Here is a 24,735-nt window from a genome sequence, read left to right as displayed (position 1 = left end):
TTTACAAATAGCAATTCATTTTACTTTGTTCTGAACAAGAAATACCGTATATACTCGAATATAAGCCGATCCGAGTATAAGCCGAGGTCCCCAATTTTACCCCAAAAAACTGGGGTAAACTGGGGACTCGAGTATAAGCCGAGGGTGGGAAATGAGGCAGCTACCGGTCGGGGAAACCCTCCTCCTCAGCCGAGAAGGCTGGCGGCCCCCCCCCCCCCCCCCCCCCCTGCACCGGCAGGGCTCCCCCGCGCTAATGCAAAAGCCCGCCAAGTTTGCGCCATCCGGTATAATGTGAAAAAAAGAAGAAAAAAAAAAACTCGAGTATAAGCCGTATATACTCGAGTATAAGCCGAGGGGACGTTTTTCAGCACAAAAAACGTGCTGAAAAACTCGGCTTATACTCGAGTATATACGGTACTTTTTCTTTTCTTATTTCTATTTTCTGTCTATTGGGAGAGTATCTATCTTCTGGCTTGTTTGCTTTTTCATGTAGGACAGACACTTTTTTCTTCTTGCATTCTTATTTCTTAGATTTTTTTTTCTATGTTAACTTTTCCACAGATCTACCCATAATCCTATTAAAAATTGGTGCATCCCCCACATTCATAATCTCTCATCTCTTTTGCATGCTTCACTAATTTGTTGATTCTTTCATGATAAACAACCTATTATGCTTTTAGATTGAGAGTCTTTCCTTTGCCATTACTTTGGCCTCCATTTCTAATTAAAATAATGCCAAAGTGATGAAGCCTTCTTTGCTTCACCATGACACACAGGCCAACCTTTCATATTTGCATGTTTGCAACACTGCTTGAAAGAATGTAAGAGGCAGAGCTTGTATCACAATAGCCTCAAGCACATTTTCTCATTTGGTCCTCCTCTCACCCACCTTTAGGTGATCATGTTTAGGTGATCATGTTTAGGTGATCATGTTTTGTACTTAAGTGCTTATGCTTAACTCACATACTCAAAATAAGTAGACCTTTTTGCAGAATGTCATTGGGCCCCATAGCATTTATTCCTGAATCTCTAATTACTTTTAATATACCTGCTTGTCTCATTATTATACAGGTGAGTTATCACCTGTACGCTGATGATACCCAGCTGTACTTTTCCACCCCAGGCCACCCCAGCGAAGCTGTCGAAGTGCTGTCCCGTTGCCTGGAGGCCGTACGGGTCTGGATGGGGAGAAACAGACTCAGACTCAATCCATCCAAGACGGAGTGGCTGTGGATGCCGGCATCCCGGTACAGTCAGCTGCAACCGCTGACTGGCCCCAACAGAAAGGGTGCGCAACTTGGGCGTTCTCCTGGATGGACAGCTGTCGTTTGAAGATCACTTGGCGGCCGTCTCCAGGAGAGCCTTTTACCAGGTTCGCCTGGTCCGCCAGTTGCGCCCCTTTCTTGACCGGGATGCCTTATGCACGGTCACTCATGCTCTCGTCACTTCTCGTCTGGATTATTGCAATGCTCTCTACATGGGGCTACCCCTGAAGTGCACTCGGAGGCTTCAGCTAGTCCAGAATGCAGCTGCGCGGGTGATTGAGGGAGCACCACGTTGTTCCGGGTAACACCACTCCTGCGCAGCCTGCACTGGCTACCTGTGGTCTTCCGGGTGCGCTTCAAGGTTTTGGTTACCACCTTCAAAGCGCTCCATGGCTTAGGGCCCGGGTACTTACGGGACCGCCTGCTGTTACCACATGTCTCCCACCGACCCGTGCGCTCTCATAGAGAGGGTCTTCTCAGGGTGCCGTCCGCCAAGCAGTGTCGGCTGGCGGCCCCCAGGGGAAGGGCCTTCTCTGTGGGAGCACCTACTCTCTGGAACGAACTTCCCCCGGTTTACGCCAATTGCCTGACCTTCGGACCTTTCGCCAGGAACTGAAAACTTATTTATTTATCCAAGCAGGACTGGCCTGATTTTTAAATTCTAAATTTTAAATTTTAAATTTTTTAATTGTAATTATATTGGGTATTTTATATGGTCAATTGGACGGTTTTAATTTCGGCCTTTTATTGAATAAGTTTTTTAATTGTTATTTTAGTGTGTATATTAATTGTTTTAATGAAGGCTGTACACCGCCCTGAGTCCTTCGGGAGAAGGGCGGTATAAAAGTTTAATTAAATAAATAAATAAATAAATAAATTATTATTTACCTATTTATGTCACGTAGCAGTATATTTTTCCCTAGAATTACATTTATTCAGAATGTTACAGTTTTTCCCCAAAACTCTTCTCTGGTTCTTCCATTATCATTATTCACAGAAGTGCACATACAATTATCACCACCCAATGGATATCTATTTCTATATGCACTCACAGAACCCTGGATGATACCAATTTATTTTCTCCTGATATATACTTTCAGTTTCTCATTCATAATTAAATAACTCATTTCATTCTATTGCAAGTATTCAAAGATGTTGAGACTCTAGAGTGCAGAGTGCAGAGAAGAGCAACAAAGATGATTAGGGGACTGGAGGCTAAAACATATGAAGAACGGTTGCAGGAACTTGGTATGTCTAGTTTAATGAAAAGAAGGACTAGGGGAGACATGATAGCAATGTTCCAATATCTCAGGGGTTGCCACAAAGAAGAGGAAGTCAAACTATACTCCAAGGCATCTGAGGGTAGAACAAGAAGCAATGGGTGGAAACTAATCAAGGAGAGAAGCAACTTAGAACTAAGGAGAAATTTCCTGACAGTTAGAACAATCAATAAGTGGAACAACTTGCCTGCAGAAGTTGTGAATGCTCCAACATTGGAAATTTTTAAGAAAATGTTGGATAGCCATTTGTCTGAAATGGTGTAGTGTTTCCTGCCTGGGCAGGGGGTTGGACTAGAAGACCTCCAAGGTCCCTTCCAACTCTGTTATTATGTTACGTTAAACTCCATTTCACAAGATCATACTACATTCAAATTTATTATCTTTCGCCTGATATTCCATACAGCGTATCTATATAGTTTTCATTCCATTCCATTTCATTAATTATGTTTTCATCATTTATCCTCTTACATTTCTATATCAAAGTCATCCATATGCCCTGGTTGTCCAAATGACCCCATGGCTATTGCCCTCTGCCCCCCATCATGGTTAATCAAGGCTTTCACATAATGCTTTTTAATAAGATAAAGTACTTATTACTTACTTACTTACTTATGGTACTTACTTTTGTATGTACAGAATAGTTTTCAGTCTAAGACAAGTTTTATTTAATCATACCTACATACATGCATACATATACATTTTTTTTGTGTGTGTGTGTGTGTTGAAGACACCATTGAAAATACTGAGTAGTCTGTCTATCAGTCTATCTTTCAATCTGGATGCTTAATCGTTATTTTATTTATTTATTACATTTTTATGATAAGGCGACTGAGTAGCTTTATTCATTCATTCATACTTTTTCTATTTATTTTTAACCAATAAAAAGAATCCCAAAGTGGATTAGCTTTAAATTATTCTTTATTCAAAATAAGTTCAAAATATGACTAGATAAATTCTAGACAAGAAAGGAGGAGAAATTAAGTAGTTCAGTTCATGGGGTTGTCATATTGAAAACCTATTTAATGTGAAGAAAGTCTGAGTACTGTAGTTAATTTATTTTGATTGAGACAGACATAAGGAAAACTAACATTAAATTGTTCTCTGTCACACTGTTAGAATGGTCAGGACGTATTAGATGCAAAAAGTAGGTATGGTAATTCAAGTAGACTATCCAATTTTCTGAATCCTTTCTATCTTAGAACAGTATAATAGCAGCAATAGTAGAAATCAATTTTCACTTGCTAGTACCTGCATCATTCAGGATTATTGTGATCTCTGAAGTACTTCAGTTCCTTTTATCTTAAAAGACAAAGCTGTTGAAACAGGATGACAAATACTGGAAAGACTGAAACCTCTATTTCCCAAATTGGTAATTAATAAGATTCCCACATACAGAATGCTCTGAAGAATTTAGAATTGTATTACAACCTCTGAAAGAAATCAGACAATAACATTCAGATAATTTCCTTAAGACACAGTTGTCAAACTCGCGGCGTCACACTGCCATCATGTGATGCCATCATGTGATGCCCTCACAGCTTCAACCTTAAACTGTCTACCGTGGACCTCACCCCATTCCTAAAATGTCGGTAAAGGGGGTGTGCATAAGCGCACCAGCGTGTCTACCGTCCCTGTTCTACTATCCCCATTTATTTGTATTAATTTCCTTCGTTCATGTCCATGTTCATATTCATATCTGCTATCTTGTACATGTTTGATAAACTAATAAATAAAATAAAATATAAATAAATAAATGTTTTATGATGTTTTCCCCATTCACGGACCTGGGGTGGGCGTGGCCTGCATGTGACACATCCAGCCTGTAGGCCACCAATTTGACATCCCTGCCTTAAGGTATATCAGTTAAGTAACTTAAGTTGCCTTTAAGCAAAATCTGTTTAAGAGAAAAATGTGGCACTATATACAAAACTAAGTAAAAATATGAGAATCTGAGAATCTGAATACTGCCTTAATATATCTTATCATACATCAAATTATGTTTATAAATTCTTATTATGTTGTTTCCTTAATAATATAAATTGCATGCATACAAACATAATAGTCAAATACATGATATTGATATAATTACTTCAATTGTCCCTCAGTTTCTTTGTCACTTATCCCAAACATATATCAATATATCACCATCACTTGAGCAGATTGTAAGTGGGATTTTAAAGGATGTTTTCAACTTTGCCACTAGGCATTTTACATGGCTCCATCCCACAGTATATTTATGAATAAGCTTGAACAAATCATATTTATGTTAGCCACCTACAATCATGTGGTTATGATTGCTCTGTAATTTTTGCCATCTGGACCATACCAAGTATCCATCACACCAGCAAATTAACTTGGAGTAAAGCTATTAGAAATCACATATGGATTGTTGCTACTAAATAAACATAATAATTAAAAATCAATTATTTAACTCATTTGATGATGCAAAAAGAAAAACATAATCATATTTGTCTTTTAAGCATGAAATTAATTGCAGCATTAATATAAATTATCTCAGAAAAGCCCATAGATTTAAAGAACCTTTTTTCTTCAAAGGATATTCTTGTGTAATTGACTACAATATTTATAAGTATCTTTCTTATTCAGGGATTCCTTCTCAAAGATTACTCTTTGCTACTGTCATCTGACGATTCCTAAGTGCTACTAAGTGATTTGGATAATTTAGATAATTTCTCCCAGGTTGGTTTTTAAATAGCATACCAAATAAAAATGAGCCTTAACAATAATGTGATAGAGTTTCTATGAAAAATTCGGTAGTCACCAGATATTCAACTTAATCTAGAAATGCTAGAATTTATCAGCATCAGCAGTGAACATTTTCTCTAAGAGGTGGGTACTATTAACCAATTATTTCAGTTCCTAATTCCTAATTCATACTTAAACAACAATAATCCAGTTCTTCAGATGTTGGCATGCTAATCGACTATAAATGTCTCTGTCTGCATTAATATATTTTGTGATGTATTTTTTTCAGACATCATTGTTCTCATCGCTTCAATAGCAGTTGTTTCTGCAAAAACTCAGGGTAACATTTTTGCAACATCAGCACTCAGAAGTCTTCGTTTCCTACAGATTCTTCGTATGGTACGCATGGACCGAAGAGGAGGAACTTGGAAATTGTTAGGCTCAGTGGTTTATGCACATAGTAAGGTAAGGGCCCATCCATATATTTCATTTTTGTGAATATTTTGAATGTATGCTGCAAACAAGAGAATTCCAAATTTAAATGAGTGATCCAAATAATTTGCAATAGTTTGATGTGCGTTGACCTTTCATGAGTGTGTGCATGCATGGGTACATCTGTTATCCATCCATCACTCTATCCATCCATTCCTTCTAACTTCAGAAGTCAAAGAACCATGGAAAAAATTATTCTTATTGGGAAAACCTGTGTGGTCTTATATATGACTGCAATCTATACATTATAATAGAAATTCTCTTTTGAAAGTTGCAATATTTTTTTTAAGATAATTTGAGATTTGTCATAGAAATAAGTTCTGCTGATTGAGCAGAAAATTTAAACAGCCCACTAGATATATCCAACTTTTGGCATAAATGAAGTAGTTTGAATTCTGAGGCCCTAAAATAGCATGTATTTGTTAAATTAAGGGATAATTTGTATACTCAAGGAACTTTTCCCATTTAACTAAAATGAACTCTATTAATCTTATATTCCAACAAATATACGAATTCAGATAAATTATCAGAAATGTTTATTTTTTATTCTTATTTTATCTTACAGGAATTAATCACAGCTTGGTACATTGGGTTTTTAGTACTAATTTTTTCATCCTTCCTTGTCTATCTGGTTGAAAAAGATGCAAATGCTCAGTTTTCTACATATGCAGATGCTCTGTGGTGGGGCACAGTAAGTACAAAATCAATCAATCTTCATAATATAAACTAACTTTCCCCAGTCTGGTGCCCTTTGGATTGAAACTACAACTTGATAAATTTTCCAAAAAATGTCCACGGTTGGCTGAGAATGCTTGGAGGTTGCTGTCTTAACGTAACTGAAGCATAGCAGATTGACGAAAGCAAGTTTATGAATTTAATATTCTTTTGAATCTTATTAAATGAATGGACCTATTATATTGTATCTTGGTAAAGGAAGCATTGATAGGTTGAGAGGAAGTAGTTGGGGGCTATATACTAGCTGTGATTTTAGCCAAATCAAAAATTATAGGAGCTAAAGAAAAAAGTGGTTGAGATCTTGCTTGTCTGCTTTCTCCTTCTCTCTCTCTTCTCTCTCTCTCTCCCCCCCCCCCCCATCATCCACGTATCCTTCAATACTTCTTCCTCTGGGATTCATGCTCAAACTGATGTGCTCATATCCTTTCTCCTAAACATAGACGTAAACAAAAATATATTCTCTATATTTGTTAAGAGAACCTCATGTATATCCATTTTTCTCTCTTTTCTACTTATTCATACACATATGCCTCCCGTACTTTTCTTCCACCTATAGCTTCTCATTCAAACTACCCTGTTCTTCTCTACCAGACACGTAGCTTCTGTCTTCTTAACCAAATGTTTACATTTTTTTTTCCATTAGTAAAATGTTTTTTTTTTATAGAGTCAGGAAAAAATATTTTTAAAAAATATATAATCAAAAAAGAAAAGCAAGCAAAAAAATGAGGGGACATTCAGCTGGAGGTACCTCAGCGAACACTACCACGTTCCTAGGACACAGAGCTGAAATCACGCAGTTGTGGATAAGAGACACAATAAGTGATTGCCCTGAATATGATTCTTTCAATTGTTATATAAGATTATAGCTGAAACTGACATAAGAAATTGTGTGGCTTATGTTTCAAAATAAATATAGGTAGTCTTTGCTTAATCATAGTAATTGAGGCCAGAAACTCTGTTGCTAAATGACATGGTCTTACAGGGCAATAGCACATTACTCTGCCGACCTACAACAACAGTTACAGCATTTCCAGTTGCCATTGTTAAGCGAATTCCATGGGACCTCTAAGTGCAACATCATATGGTAGCCATTTTTGACTTCCTGCTGGTTTCTCCATTGACTTTGCTAGTTGGAAGCTGGCAGTAAAGGTTTCAAATGGTAAACACATGACTGTAGGACACTGTGTCCATCATAATCATGAGCTGATTGCCAGATGTCCAAATCATGATAATATTGGGACTACTGGGGTGCTGTTACAGCCACAACCGTGAGGACCAGTCATAAGTCTCCTTGTTCAATGCCATCATAAATTTGAACTGAACAAATGATTGTTAAGTGAGGACTTCCTGTGTAAAGCCTCTTTCCCTTAGGCATTATAGAAACAGACAAACAGTAGCACTGGAAAAAGATTTTGAAAGTTTTACGTAGAAAAATAAAAATGTTAAGCCATTAGAGTTAACTCTTAAACCATGATGATGAAAGACTAGACTCTGAGCCGTTATTTTTATCATAGCAAGAGTGTGAATTTGCAGCTATCATGACATTTGACTCTGAAGTCCTGCAACACTCAATTGTTTGTGTTGAAGTTGCAGTCTTTCAGACACTAACCCTAACTATAGTAGCTGGGCACATTAGATCAGGCTAAAATGAAGTTCTGTAGGTTTTGGTAGAACACTTTGTGTGACCCAGCATTATTGTAGCATATTTTGAGAAACAAGTCATCAGGTTAAGACATGATCATTAATTTGTTTGGGTATAGCACTTTTTTTTTCTAAATCTGGCTTAAAATTTAATGTGTTGAATATTCCCAATTAATCAGTCCACAATAAGATTTAAAGAGAAACACACCACACACACACACACACACACACACACACACACACACACACACCTGTATTCTTGCTTAGGAACATTTACCGTATATACTCGAGTATAAGCCGACCCGAATATAAGCCGAGGTACCTAATATTACCACAAAAAACAAATATATAATGAGGTATATTATAATGACCTTTGTTTTCAGAAAGAAGCATGATGGAAGTTTTTCAATAAAGGGGGAAATATAGAAAAAACTTAGTGTCATGCTCATATATCATCTTTACAGATGTTGTTAACACTATACTATGGCAGCATATGATGGTACAATGTTTCAATCAATTTCAGGATGAAAAACTCATCAATGAGGAGGAGGAGTATAATTTATTAACCTTGTATGATATCAGTTTCTCAAGGACTCTAGAAGGACCCGAGGAAGAAATCTCTGCCCCCTCCCCACTTTCCCTTTCCAACCCAGCCTTCCAAGGGGACCTTTGAGGGAGAAATCTCTGCCCCCTCCCCACTTTCCCTTTCCAAGGCAGCCTTCCAAGAGGACCTCTCGAAAAGAGCGAAAGCTTTCTCCTGGCCGTTTACCACCACCACACCTCCACGCCCGGCCATCCTAGGCTGGGTTAGAAACAAGGAGGGGAAGTTCAAGCACCACAGCGATGGCACGAGCTCAGATTGCCGGCTGGGGATGATGGGCGCTGCAGTGCGATCTCGGGAGAGACTAGGGGGGAAGAAAGAATGACTGTTTCCCCACACCCTAGGATTGGGGAAAACATTGACCCCCCCCCTTAGTTGCGGGAGAAGGGTTGCGCTTCAAAGCGGTCGCCTCCATCCATCAATCCATCCTTCCTTCCTTACTTCCATCCATCCATCCATCCTTTTTTTTTCCCAGCGAGCGGTGCGTGTGTGTGACATGCAAGCAAGACGTCTCACGGGGCGTGTGTGTGTGTGTTTGTGGTGGGGGTCTCGTCCCAGCCACCCACCCACTCGCTCCCTTTCCCTCTTCGGAGCGTGGGCTGGTCTTAGAAGCCGCGCTGTCCCGCGGGCCGCCGCCTCCTCTTCCTCCACGCTCGCACCTCTTGCACGCCCCACAACCCCCCCATCCCCCACCCTCTCCGCGCGTGAAGGTCACCTCCTCCCTGTTCCAGGCGGCGGCGGCGGCTACGAGCGGAGCGCCACAGCCAGCAGCTCCGCTTCCCTCCCACCTTCCTCCTTGCTAAAGGGCCAAAGTCGGCGGTGCCCGGTTGCTCGCCGCCGCCGCTCCCAGCGCAGGAGATCGGAGGACGGAGGCCAGGCGAACGGGAACCATCCCACTTTCCCGGGACTGGCTTGTAGCCGCCTCACCCGGCTTTCTCCCTCTCCAAAGACGGCCAAGCGCCCCCGCGCAGCGCCGTCAAAAGCAGTTCGGCCAGGCGAAAGAAAGAAAGAGAGAGAGAGAGAATGAAAGAATGAAAGAAGGGGAGGAACGGCCCCTCCTTTCTCTCTCTCTCTCTCTTCCAGCTACCAAGAGAAGGAAGGGACTAGGGCACACAGGCGCACACACACGCACACACACAAAAAGGCCTTTCCTGCCCGCTCGCAAGATGCTCTTGGCAGGCTCGGAAGAGAAAGAGAATGGAGTAGGGAGTGGGTGGCTGGGGGCGCAATAAGCACGCGAGGCTATTTTTGGTTCTGTGAAAAGGAGGCGTGGGTAATTGTGCGTGAGGGGGTGTGCGCGTGTGTGTCCACATAGGAATAAGTACGCGTGCGCGCGCACTAACGAGAGCTAGCTGCCTGCGGTAGAAAGGACTCGCTGCAAGAGGAAGGGGCTGGACTGGGACCGGCTTGGCTCGGGTCCGCGCGGCGAACTGCTCAGCCTTGGGCAAATCCCGCCGGACGATCTCGCCGCCTCTTTGGCGTCTCCTGTGCGGGGTTCCCGAAGTACATCGAGACGTAGACTCGAGTATAAGCCGAGGGGGCGCTTTTCAGCACAAAAAACGTGCTGAAAAACTCGGCTTATACTCGAGTATATACGGTACCTTAATTTGACATACTTTACCTTGCTTTAATCCTGTGTAAAGCCTCTTTCCCTGTTGCCCTCAAAAAAGACTTGACCTAACTATTTCCATTTTTGTGTGTGGAGAGCCTCATACTATAACTATATATGATGGCAATCAGTAGGAGAACAGAATCTCAGTTACAAGGTGGTACCAGCCATAACTGAATACTGTCAGTTAATCAAACTATCAATCGTGGCCTATTCACCTTTGTACAACTCCTCCCTTAAAGATTGATCTTTAATCAAATTTTTATTTATTTATTTATATTTATATCCCACCCTTCTCCGAAGACTCAGGGCGGCTTACAGTGTGTAAGGCAATAGTCTCATTCTATTTGTATATTTACAAAGTCAACTTATTGCCCCCCCAACAATCTGGGTCCTCATTTTACCTACCTTATAAAGGATGGAAGGCTGAGTCAACCTTGGGCCTGGTGGGACTCGAGCCTGCAGTAATTGCAGGCTGCTGTGTTTTAATAACAGGCTATTGTACAGCCTGAGCCACCACGGCCCTTTATAGTTTGCCCTGAGGATTGGATTTTGATTTAACAAATAGCCAATACATATTAGGAGCCTGAGGATGGCTTTAACGTTTTATTCCATCATTTTGCGGTACTCTTATTCAGTTAATGCTCTGTTTTTCGGTTCTACTGAGAATTCAATATGATTTTCAAAAAAATTAAAAAAAAATAAGCATCAAAAAACAAAATATAAAATACTAAAAACATATGCTAAAATTAATACTAAATTCAGCTAACAATTTACAAAATGAAATAAAGGGATGTGTCTTTACAGATTTCAAAATGCTTGAGAGAATGGGGACCAAGCACAACTCCTAAAGGAAAGCGTTCCATATCCTAGGAGCCTTTTCCTTCATGCCAGAAATGGATTTTAAGAGCCAGATTGGTTTATAAAGGGAAAGGTAGTTTCTTAGATACATTTAGGGTTCTAAAAGTACTTGGCAAATGAGCTGCTATATAAATTAAATGAATAAGTAAATCAGATTTAGTAAAGAGTTTATTTTTTCATTCATTTGGAATGTGTTTTCTTTTCATTTGGAATGCTTATTAAAAGATGCATCCCAACAGATGGGCACATCCCTCGAGGATGTGCATTGCCAAATGACTGCATCATTCGTTAAGAGTGCTTCCTATTTCAGATAACGCTTGTATAATATCCTACTTAATAATTCGCTACCAATGCCTTGAATGTGTTCCACCTACACTTTACGCCCTGCGGTGATGCATTTATAAAGGTGACTCTGCTGCTTCTCTGAACCACTAAGGCAGGAGTCTCCAACCTTGGTCCCTTTAAGACTTGTGGACTTCAACTCCCAGAGTCCCTCAGCCAGCTTTGCTGAGGGACTCTGTGAGTTGAAGTCCACAAGTCTTAAAGGGACCAAGGTTGGAGACCCCTGCACTAAGGGATGGTAGTTCTACATACTGGAATGTCCTATTTTATAATTGAACTGATAGTTCACAGATGTCACTAACCATAATAGCCACGTTATAATCTTAAAAATTATACTTATATCACATTTTATTCATTTTTGAGGGTTTGATTGCTGTAATTATATAGTAATACTTAATTACATAATAATAAAGCAGTCATGACTTTGATGCTATCCATTCAGTCAAATCTGACTCTTGGTGATTCTCTAGGCCAGGTCTCTCCACATCCATTGTTTACACACATCCTTCAGTACATCCAATGTTAAAGTATCCTGCTAATTCTGCACTTATAAGACAGATTTAAATTTTCTTCTTCTTTAATTGTAATCTTCAGTTCCTCCATGTTTTCCTGTAACGTCCAACCTTTAAAGCCCTATTTTATCATTTATTTTTAAGAATTTAAAAGAACAGCATCTTCCCACAGGAAGGATTCTTATAATTAATTTCAAAATCTCATTTCAAATCTATCTGGACCATTTGTAATTTGCCAAAAATCACATGCTAATTGCTTTTTTCTTGTTTATTCAAAAAAAAAATATTTTTAGGTCCTTTAACTTGTATTTAAAATGATTAAGAAAAGATGTCCATATAGGCTGCATTAGGGCTGTGAGCTTGTTTGAAATCCTTCAACTCCCATCCACTTGATTCACAAGTAAACTACAAAAATCTCCATTTCTTCAGTTTACTCACAAGAAGCTGTTATCTCTCAATCTTTCTTTTTGTCAAAGACTTCATTCCCACTTTTTCAAGGTCATCTAGTTCTCCATGAATCCTCACTGGAAATCCTGGAATGTTTAAACATAATAATGTGACTCCTCTGAACATCAAGCCAAGAGGCAGCAGCTAGGGGATTGACCTGATTTTGTTAGCCATCGTGGTTCATCACCCAAGGCAGTTATTTAGGCTGGTGTAGTGTGAGAGACAGACCTCATGTTCTATGTTTGTCCACAGCTACTAAAAATGACAGCATCCAAATTTGTCGTCAGTCCAGATTTATATTCATTGTTACACATCGGATGAAATATAGTTATATCATGGAAAGAAATTAGACTGTTTTAAAATCTAGATCAGAGATGGCTAACCTTTTTTTCCTTGGGTGCCAGAAGGGTGCGTGCGCGACACACACACACACACACACACACACACACACACACACACACACACACCGCGCATGTGCGCGCAACCCCCCCTCCTTTTGGCCTCACATCCCAAAACAGCGCTGGGGGGGGGAGAAAAGCCTCACCTCCCAAAACAGCTGGGAGGGGGGGGAAAAGCCTCCCAAAACGGCTGGGAGGGAGCGGGAAAGCCTCCCAAAATGGCGGGAGGGGAAAAAAAGCCTTGCCTCCAAAAACAGCACTGGGAGGGGAATCTCCGGAGATCTGGGAAGGCACAGGCAGCAGAAAGTGAGGAGAAAGGTAGGTCCCTCGCGCATGCAGGGCAGACCCGAAAATTAGCTGGCAGGCAGGAAGCCTGCACACATGCGCAGTGGAGCTGAGCTGGCTGATGGCTCGCGTGCCCGCAGAGAGGGCTCCGCGTGCCACCTGTGGCACGCGTGCCATAGGTTCGCCATCACAGATCTAGATCAAGAAATAATAATATTTATTGTTTACTGTATATTTCTCCTTCAGTATGGATGCTGCTATTTGGAGAAATATGAGTGAACTCTAGCTTCCTGCCTCCACAAAATAACTTTGAATCCAGATTTGGAATTTGAAACCTAAATTGCTTTTGAGCACATTGAGTACATCACAGTGTAAAAGAAAAATTATGTTCAGCTCTGTTGTTTAAGAACTCCTTAAGTGTTAGAAACATGGTTCAAATGGAGCAAGAGATCTCGGATACATTTAATGCTGCGATATTTTTTGTCAGAGCTTCAGAACCTGTTGACTGTGAAAAAGAACAGAGTGGATTTTGTTCTTCAAGAAAAGTGTATTGCATATTCTTCCTTTTTTAATCTTTTGGTTCTCATTTATACAAAAATCTACAATGCCTCTAATAGGAAGGACTCTGCTGTTGCTACTTTAATCCTTATTGTCATTAAAAGTAGGTGGCAGTTGGCGTTATCCTTTTTATAAGCTTCTTTATTTTTCCTCGGCTAGATTTCGGAAATATCGCCCTACTCTCTGATGCCTGGCAGTGATCAGATGAATGCCAGATCATTCAAGTTCATTCCTGATCAAACAAGCTAATGCAGCTTTACTGAAAGAGTAATTCTGCGGAATGATTAGGCCTAAAAGAAAATAAGGATTTTGATAGTTCTTTGTTAATACTTCAGCTCTTAATTGGCTCTGCATTCATTTTGGAAATAGAATGTATCTTTATTAAACTAATTTGAGATAAATTCCTAGCACTTTAAAAACAACATTTCAGACAAGAGATTGAGCCTTTTTTAACCTCATAAATGGCACTAGGAATGCATTTTTTTCAAATTTACATTTATATGTACCTTGATGAACGTATCTTTTCTTTTATGTACACTGAGAGCATATGCACCAAGACAAATTCCTTGTGTGTCCAATCACACTTGGCCAATAAAATTCTATTCTATTCTATTCTATTCTATTCTATATCCCGCCCTTCTCCGAAGACTCAGGGCGGCTTATATTGTGTAAGGCAATAGTCTCATCCTATTTGTATATTTATATACAAAGTCTTATTGCCCCCCCCCCCAACAATCTGGGTCCTCATTTTACCTACCTTATAAAGGATGGAAGGCTGAGTCAACCTTGGGCCTGGTGGGACTCGAGCCTGCAGTAATTGCAAGCAGCTGTGTTTAATAACAGGCTTCTTACAGCCTGAGCCACACCGCGGCCCTATTTTTGCATATAGAACAGCTATTCTGATGCTCAAATCCATAATGCCTGTATTCTGATGTTTGAATCAGACATGGAAGGAACAATCCTTGACATCTGTAATGGTACTTATGGAGACTCTGGTATGAAAGCCTATTTTAGCCCAAAGAGTTTGCAAATACTGCATTTCCCACAGTGAAAAAGTTATATGTCATTACAGTATTATTTCTCTCCAAAGAAATGTTCTTTACAGTTCTCATTGTAAGATGTGCCTGCAGGTATAGTACCCAACATAAATTTACAGATAGGCCTTGCTATGCTTGTAAGTGACACTGATAAATTTTTTTCAAGTAAGGTGCCAAATTCCTCCTTGAGGATTAAAGTAATAGCAATTTCATGGCTTTGTCCAAGTGAAACTAAAAGAAAGAGTGGTCATCAATACTTGGTATCATATACTGGTAGCTATAGCCAGTGCATGTTATTCATGTTCTTAGAAAAAGCTTAGATTTTAGGGGAAAAAGTCCTAACTAAGAACCAAAAAGTTACCTTACTGTAGTTTAAGATTGCAATGAAACTACAGGTAGTCCTTGATTTACAACAGTCCATGTACTGACCGTTCAAAGTTATAATAGCACTGAAAAAAAGTGACTTATGACCATTTTTCACAGTTACAACCTTGCAACATCCCCAGGATCATATGATCAAAATTCAGATGCTTAGCAACTGGTTCATACTTATGACCGTTGCAGCGTCCTGGGGTCATGTGATCTTCTTTTGCAACCTTCTGACAAGCAAAGTCAATGGGGAAGCCAGATTCACTCCACCACTGGGTTACTAACATCAACTTCAGTGATTCATTTAACAACTGAGGCAAGAAAGGTCATAAAATGGGGCAAAACTCACTTAACAAATGGCTCACTTAACAGCAGAAATTTTGGGCTCAATTGTGGTCATAAATTGAGGATTACTTATACTCGTTAATTTGCTGATTAGTTGCTTGCTTGCTTGCTACATTTTCTCATTCATTCAGAACACTAACACTATGTGAATAAAGAATAAAGTTTACAAAATTCCTTGTTTATATGTGATGGGGCCCATCTCTCTGGAAGAGCCTCTTGCTGGAGATTCAGTCAGCTCCAACTTCAAGAAACAGTTTCTTTCTGCCTTCCAGAAACAGTTGAAAACTGGGCTTTTCCATAGGAAGTTTTGATGTTGGTGTCAGATCTAGTTTATGATTATGTGCAGTTACGTTTTATTACTGGTGTTATTGATTTTTTGTTAGCTTCTGAGAGGTTTCTTTTTAGTATTGCAGCAGGACAAAACACATTAAATGCATAAAGAAAAAAAATAAAGAAGTAAGAACTTCAGCTGTAGTTGAAGTTCTTCATCCTCATCATGTTGTCAGCCTGAAAGCCTGACAGAATTCAGTGTGTCTCCTGAAAAGCTGGGCTCCCACTGAGAAGCTCAAGCAGAGAATGTTCAGCATGTTGTTTTGTGCAGGCCAACCCATATGGGCAAGGCTTAGGAACACAAACAATAGCCAACAAGCAGGCTACATCAACATCTCTGTAAATGCTGGTTTCCAAATCGTTTTGGTGAAATAATGGATGAGTGTGAGGCATTTTTATGTAGGAATATCTCGGCTGGATAAGAGCTGTAATAATCTTTGCGCCTAGTCATTTCCCCCCCTTCAATACTGCCAGCTCCTAGTCAGGCTTATATTCACCTTGACTGAAGAAAATGTATTTTGAAAATATTCAAAGCAGCTTGAGAAGCAGAGCTGATCATACTGACTAAATGTCATTGAATCAAGGGTGATCACCCAGAGGGAAATCCCACTGTTTCTATACTGTCTCTATACACTTTGGAGAGCTAATGTTAAAATTCTTGATATCTGTACTGTCTGCATTTTTTTTTCACCCTGGTTTTTATTCCTTTATTTTCAGATCACATTAACAACAATTGGTTATGGAGATAAAACGCCTCTTACTTGGCTAGGAAGGCTGCTTTCTGCAGGGTTTGCACTGCTTGGCATTTCTTTCTTTGCGTTACCTGCTGTGAGTATTTTTACAACTCTGTTTTAAATTTGAAGGACATTATACTCTGTGCTGGATACATGAGAAACAGTGTGAGTCGCTTATATCAATGCATTTGTAAACCCATGTTAACTTTTGCCATTGCATAGATTACTTCTTAAATGTTAAGGTGCTTTAAGAGCTTACCTATCCCCAATAATATATTTATGGGACATCCAAAGTTTTTTATTTGGTAACATTGCATCCAAATGTTTGCATGGAGCTTCCTAAAATGTGGTTAAGTCCATCTCCACTATGTTTTATCCAATACATCAGTGGTGGGTTTCAAATTTTTTTACTACCGGTTCTGTGGGTGTGGCTTGGTGGGTGTGGCATGGCTTGGTGGGCGTGGCTTGGTAGGCATGGCAGGGGAAGGATATTGAAAAATCTTATCTGCTTGAAAGCTAAGGAACATATCAGGAATTTTTGGTCAGATTATTTTTAATTTACTTCGGTCAGGTTAGTAATGAAGAAGTGCAGAAGCCCTATTAAATATTAATTAGTAAAGTAAAGCATTTCCTAATAGAAAATATAACACCAGACAAACAAACAATCACATCCCCGCCAGCAATGGCAGCATATGCTACTATATATCAACAGGGGGAAAACTTCACTCCTTCTAGCACTGAAGACCTTACCTAGTCAGGTATTGAAACCTCTGCAAGCAAAAACCAAGCTCAGAGGACTCCACTGAAACTTGTCTAGGAGTAGATGCTGTTTCTGACCCAGCTGCTAACTAATGCTGTTCAAGAAAATTTATTGTTTGGCTGCTAAAATTCCAGTGACTTTTCACAGCTAAAAGTTAAGCTTCCTCATAAACAGATATCGACACCTTCTTGAAAGTTTTTAGCAATTTCAAACAGCACTAGATGGGAGTAAAATACGCCATAAATGCAACCTAATACATATACTCTAGAGCTCTCCAGTGATCTGGATTTGAAGAGCAAAATCTGATTCAAAGCACACACGGGCACACTTAAGATGCCAGAGGAGAATACTTTAAGACAAATGTGTTGTTTTTTTCCAGTGGAGAGCTATGGTACACTGGTGCGATGTTCCTAATAGAAGCTTCATGCACATTCATGTGCACTGAATTATAGTGAGTCCTTCAAATTGGGGTCTCTGCACAGCCAAGCATGTATCTTTGATATTTTCCATTAATAATAATCTACTTCTAAACATAATGCAAATAATATTCCACAGTACACTAAACATTTTCATTTTACCTGCATGCGAGATGCTGCACTTTTATTAAGTTGATATAAACATAACGAACATCCCTGGTTCAAATACCAAATTAACCATAGTTTCATTTAAGGTTAATGACAAATATACTACTATTTTTTTTAGTTGTAATATGAAATGATAAAACTACATAACTGGTAGAATTAATAAAATAACTAAGCATATAATTTATACATAGCAAAACAGATTCAGGCTTCTATTAAGCAGAATTCTTTTTTATTGAGGACTAGAAACCTGTGCCCTGTTGGGTCATCATTTCAAAAATATTTACTTACCTAAACAGAATAACAGAATGATCACAAATGGGCAAAAAACCTTTAGGAGCGACTTCTAATCTCCTACCAGCTTTCCCACTGAGTTTCCTTTGGGAAGCTGGCAGGAAACTTCCTTCCTTCCTTCCTTCCTTCCTTCCTTCCTTCCTTCCTTCCTTCCATCCTTCCTTCCTTCCTTCCTTCCTTCCTTCCTTCCTTCCTTCCTTCCTTCCTTCCTTCCTTCCTTCCTTCCTTCCTTCCTTCCAGGAGTGTATGCAAAATATGCCATATGAGTCAGGTACAATGTGCAGGACGCAGCATTGATCAAGGATGTGTGGGCTATGTGAGAAGTGCTGTACAGCTCAAGGAGAACACATTGGGGGTGCAGGTAGGGCCTGGGTACTTACGGGACCGCCTGCTGTTACCACATGCCTCCCACCGACCCGTACGCTTTCACAGAGAGGGACTTCTCCGGGTGCCGTCTGCCAAGCAATGTCGGCTGCCGGCCCCCAGGGGAAGGTCCTTCTCTGTGGGGGCTCCCACACTCTGGAACAAGCTTCCCCCGGGTTTACGCCAAATACCTGACCTTCGGACCTTCCGTCGCGAACTGAAGACGTATCTTTTCATTCGCGCGGGGCTGGCTTGAATTTTATCAATTTAAATTTTCTATTAATAGTTTTAAATGGGGTTTTAGTTTATTACATATTTTAACTTTTTAGGCTAATTATAAAATAAGTTTTTTAATTCGTATTTTAAATTGTATATTGTATTACCTGTTTTTATTTTTGCCTGTACACTGCCCTGAGTCCTTCGGGAGAAGGGCGGTATAAAAATCAAATAAATAAATAAAATAAATAAAATAAATAAAAGTTGCCTCTAGTGCTTGGGAGTATGTGAGAAATGTCATGCAGGTCAGGGACATTGTGTGAAGGGCCAGCCGCGAGCTGAAGACATATCTATTCTTCCGAGCAAGACTGGCTTAAATAGGGTTTTAAACATGGATTTTATTGGGGTTTATTTTATATTTTGTATTGTATTTTAAATTTAGGCCATATTGAATAAGTTTTTTAAATAGTGTTTTTATTGTAATATATTGTATTATTTTATCTGCCTGTTCACCGCCCTGAGTCCTTCAGGAGAAGGGCGGTATAAAAATTAAATAATAATAATAATACACACACACACACACACACACACACACACACAATAATAATAATAATAATAATAATAATAATTATTATTATTATTATTATTATTATTATTATTATTATTATTATTATTATTATAGCTTGGGTTATGGAAAATTCATAGGGGTGTGCAAAAGGTACTGTGCAGTTCAGGGAAGGTGTGCAGGGAGGGGTAGCAAAAATTGGTTTATGCAGGAGGTGGTATGATTCAGGAAAGGTATACTGGGGTTCCTTTTCCCTATGCCTCCCTCTCATCCCTCCTTCCATTCCTTTTTCTCTATCTATCTTTCCTTCCTGCTTTCCCTTCCCTTCCCTTCCCTTCCCAGGAGGCAGTTCACTGACTGCTGCTGGGTAGGGGAGGGAGCAAGGGATTGCAAGACTGGATGGGATACGATCATTGAACGAAAATGAATATCACAGTCATGTAGCCAGTAGCACTGAAGCACAGTAACCAGTAGCACTGAAGCAGCCATAACTTTCCCAAATTTCATTTTCTCAGGACTCATGGCTCTCAGATTTTGGATACATTTTTGAGATATCTTTTTTGAAAGTTGTCCTATGATGCACTCAGTTAAAGGTCATGACAACAAGTTATTATATACAAATAACTCAAGGTGATGAACATACCCAACACCTTCCTCCTCTTATTTTCCCCATAACAACAACCTGTGGGGTGAGGTGGGGTGGGCTGAGATAGAGTGACTGGACCAAGGTCAGCCAGCCGGCTTTCATGGCTAAGGTGGGACTTGAACTCATGGTGCTTTAATCACTAGACCAAACTGATTGTCTCATGCTCTGTCATTCCTTTTACATTAGAAAAGTAGTTGCTGCAGTATGAAAACTTAAACTGACAATGTTCTATGTAGTTGCGTACTTAAAGAAGAGTCACTAGAAAAGTAGAGTATGATGGCCAATTGTTCTCAGAAACAGATTGCTGATAACAGCAATAGCATTTAGACTTATATACCTGTTCACAGTGCTTTACAGCCCTCTCTAAGTAATTTACATAGTCAGCATATTGCCCCCAACAATCTAGGTCCCCATTTAACCAACCTCGGAAGGATGGAAGGCTGAGTCAACCTTAGCTGGTCCAGGTCAAACTGCTGGCAGTTGGCAGAATTAGCCTGCAATACTGCATTCTAACCGCTGTGCTACTACAGCTCATGGTATAGCTAATGCAACTTAAGCAAAGGCTTCCATCAGTGGGACACAAAGAGACGTGACTTTACATTCTTCCTAAACTATTTACAACGTTCCCCCACTATTTTGGACAGAGGATTGGGGTCCTTTCCAGGATGATGTGGAAAACAGGACAAGGGCAATGAAGTGACAATAAAATTCCCTAATCAAAAAAGATTAGATAAAAAGACTAAGTTTGCCTATTAGTTCCCCCAGTGCTGATTTTCTCAATTCTTTCCTAATAATAAAGTAGCAGCATTGGAAATAAACTTACAGCAAGAGAAAATTGACTGGAAAAAACATGGTTACAGTAACAGTAATAACAACAACAGTAAGGATAAGGGGCAAAGGAAGAATTCAGAGCTTTCCATGTTACCCACTCTTACAGTTCTTTAAATTGTGCCTGTTTCCTTGTTGGTAGGAATTTGGCAGAATCCTGTCCCATATGATTATGAAATGCACCTGATGTTCTCCACATTGGTCCAATAATGTCATTTTAAATATTGAAACAAACCATGCTATGATATACAGGTCATTTGTATAATACTTATTTTCATTTTTTGAGATTGTATGTTGTTACCATAATTATTTTTCTGATTATGAACTTTTGTATTGTATTAAAGGGCATTCTAGGGTCAGGATTTGCATTAAAAGTACAGGAACAGCATCGTCAGAAACATTTTGAAAAAAGAAGGAATCCTGCTGCCAGTTTAATTCAAGTAAGTAGCAAATAAAGCAAATTTTCAAAAATTTTTGATAATGAATATTACAAGCTCAGTTGTGCCAGTTTCAAAGAAATACATATATTTAGGAATGATCATTCATTCTTCTGTTCGTTCATTCTTCTTCGTTCTAATTCAGTTGAGGAAGTAAAAAACCAGGTTTCTACATCCATAATCCCAATTGGAATGAAAATCATGTGCACAAATGTGTGATCAAGCAGCTGGGCTACTTCACATATAAACTAAATCCATGTATCATACCAAAACCATTTGCTAAACCATAATTGATTTATTTTATACAACCCACAAATATCTCAAACTGGATATCTAGTTAGAATGGTTTATTGGATGACTCTCAACTAGGTAAGCCTTAAATTGTGATTTACGAACCACAAGTAGCTAAGTGTGTAGAACATGTTAAGCCATAAAATATGGTTTACAAATTACATTATCTGGGTTCACACAATATACTAAATCAAATAGCTCTTAATCAAACTCTGATACTTCCCTTTAGAATCATCACAGTTGCTCTTTTCATTCATTGTTTGTTTGGAGTTTGGATTTCACTTTGTATTTTCAGCAAGTAACCTTTTCAAAAGAAAGGGGATTCAATAACTAGTATTACAATAAAAGGAATATAATATTTGATAAATAATGATAGATTAATGTATAATATCCTACATTTATATATATTCAATTAATTCATAAAGAGTGGAATTCTGACAATATGCCAGGGAAAATGAAGTTTTAATGAAGAGTCCTTTGTCCAAAGAATTTATTGCATAGCTTGCATGAATGTACATAATGAATTTTTTTGTTTAAGGTGTTGAACACATTATAGTAATATTGTCATTGTAGAAGGAATCAAAATACATTTAAATGTCTGGATGTTTTAATTATACTGTTATTAGTACAGTAATTCTCTCTTTTTGTTTTGAATGAATTCCTTTGCTTTCTTCATACCCAGCATCCTATAATTAAAATGATTATACTCCTTTGAAGGGAGATAGTTTACGTAATGTATGATAGATATATAGGGGCACAGACTTATTCTCACATTCTTTGGTTCTTGTCATTGTTCTTCCTGTATGAGTAAGCCTCATTATCATTTGGAAGCTGAACCAAATCTCTTCTAACGGATTTTGGCTTCCAAATTATGTGGATTATGGCTATGAAACAGAAATGCCAAATGTCTCTGCAGAGAGATTATTCAGTTTTTTGCTGGGCTGTTGTTTATGCTTCTCTTAGAGGAAATGGCTGTGCAGCCACTGTCTTCCTACTTGCAAACAGAGTGCTACACAAACAGGATGCTATTGAAAACAGAATTTTCATTATTCTATGAACTAGGTCTGGGCTCTCCCAGTACAGTTCTAGGATATGCTGCATGCTTCACTATAAAGACTTTATAGTCTTTATAGTGAAAAGCAGGGGTGTCAAACTCAAGGCCCACAGGCTGAATCCAGCCTGCGGGGTGCTTAGGTCTGGCCCGCAGGGCCACTCTGGAAACAGCAAAGGACTGGCCTGCAGTGCCCCTGCCAGCAGAGGGTTGCAGGAGGCTGTCACAGCCTCCAGAGCTCTGTTTTCACTGGCAGAGCACTCAGGCCACCACAGGCGCCTCGACATGAGTGACATCAAGCTGGCCACGCCCACCCTGGCCATGCCCACCCATCCCCCAAGGTCAAACACAACCGTGATGCATCCCTCAATGAAATCGAGTTTGACACCCCTGCTTTTCACTATAAAGACTATAAAGAATAACAGCATGGAAAAAATAGATAGTATTACCCTAGTGTTAGCAGTTATGTTAAAATATACTTTGGTATTCCCAGATCTCTGTTCATATTGAAGGGAAAAAGAGGATAAGGCGCCTTTGTCTATCTATACCAGCTAGTAAGGTATATAAAGTTACTAGATGGACACAGTAGTTTTAAAGTGATTAAATATACCTATTTAATCTACCTAATATACCTCAGCCTAGTGATTAAATATACCTAGATGGTATATATTGCTTGAATGTGAGAAGGCCAGACCGAGCAGGAGGTGAAAGCCCCTGAATCACTTGATCCAGAGTGAGCCTTGAGTATAAATACATCTTAAGATTCATGCCAGGTGAACTGAAAGAGGTTATGACACACATTCTCTCTTTCTTTACAGCAGCCTTCCCTCTCTTGGGTCCCTTGAGTTATTTGGATTAGAATTCCTTTCATCCTCAGCCAGCCTGGCAAATGGTCAGAGATGAAGAGAACTGAGTACAAACCATCTGCATGGATTCAAGTTTAGGAAGGCTGTTTAGTAAGGCTCTCTATCCCAAAGCCCACTGTAAAAAAAATGTACACTTGCATGCATCCACTCACACATAGGTTTAGGGGAGTTCAGGAGGATTTATTCCCAAATAAATGAACATAGGATTGAGGATTTGCCGACTGTACGGAAGAGTCCTTCAAGAGAACGGACTATTGCTTGAATCTTGCTTTTCTCTTATAACTGTGTTAGGTATCCATGATGAAAGCAGTTTTTATTTTTTGCATTTGGTGTAAATAGCTTCTTTTATCATGCAACAGGAAGGATCTGAACAGTTGGGAATAATAACTTTTTGTTTTAGAGGTATTAATGGGAAATTTATACTATTGGATCATTTTGTGCACTTATATTCCAAGGATATAGCATTGCATAATGGTTAAAAAGCATTAACAGGCAAGTTCCTTGTGAAAATAACAGCCATCAATGTTAGGATAATCTGTCTAAAAATATAATCCTTTTGTACTGTGATCATTTGAAATGATTTTATGACCTTGGCTTTGATTAATTATTTATATCAATCTGATATATTGCAACTGCCTTATTTTCAAATGCTCAAAGCCCAGTTATTAACTTTCTAACTTAGCCTAATGTTCTGTTATGAAGCAGAAACTATTCCATGCCCCATTTGCTGGTATTTGTAAAAGCTGTGAAGATCCATTTTTAATTGGCTATTTGATGGATGGCATGATTTTTGTTGACTTATTATGGAAGGGTTACCATAGTATACTGAGTTTTGGCCTGAAGTGATTAATTTCTGCATTTCTAATCTTGTAATTGCAAACTGCTTACAGTCCACATAAGCAGTATCTAAATAATGTACTGTAAAATAGGTAACTAAGATGTCTGTGGAGATTTTCAGTCATCCAGGTCACAGTTATCTCAAAGATGTTTTTTTTTTCAAAAGGCAACTGGACCATGTTTTTTTTTACTTTTCCCTTGAGGAAGGAAAAGACATTTCACTTGTCATCCAAGAAGCTTCATCAGTACTAATGAAGCTTCTTAGATGAGAAGAAAAACATCTTTCTCCTCCTCAAGGGAAAAGAAAAAAATAAATAAATAGTTCAGTTGCTTTTTGAAAAAGCACCTTTGATACAAATATCTAAGATAGAAAATCAGCAACAAAATATCATGGGCATTTGACAAGTGGACATAAAACTTTTGAACATATCCCTCAAAACCTTTGAACATATC

General features: G+C 39.1%; 1 protein-coding gene across 2 annotated transcripts in view; it reads left to right on the top strand.

Annotated features, from left to right (window-relative positions):
- The window catches only part of KCNQ5 (potassium voltage-gated channel subfamily Q member 5), a 364,357-nt gene that overhangs the window by 297,443 nt on the left and 42,179 nt on the right, over positions 1 to 24,735 (top strand). For both annotated transcript variants that reach the window (XM_058176378.1, XM_058176369.1), the window contains exons 4-7: positions 5,541 to 5,716; positions 6,309 to 6,434; positions 16,531 to 16,641; positions 21,145 to 21,240. In XM_058176378.1, the coding sequence (XP_058032361.1) occupies positions 5,541 to 5,716; positions 6,309 to 6,434; positions 16,531 to 16,641; positions 21,145 to 21,240 (509 nt within the window). The remainder of the gene's footprint in view (positions 1 to 5,540; positions 5,717 to 6,308; positions 6,435 to 16,530; positions 16,642 to 21,144; positions 21,241 to 24,735) is intronic.

This window comes from Ahaetulla prasina, chromosome 1, assembly GCF_028640845.1.
Source record: "Ahaetulla prasina isolate Xishuangbanna chromosome 1, ASM2864084v1, whole genome shotgun sequence".
Taxonomy (NCBI): Eukaryota; Metazoa; Chordata; class Lepidosauria; order Squamata; family Colubridae; genus Ahaetulla; species Ahaetulla prasina.
Note: the sequence above shows the minus strand (reverse complement) of the source record. Positions and strands in the feature narration are given on the sequence as shown.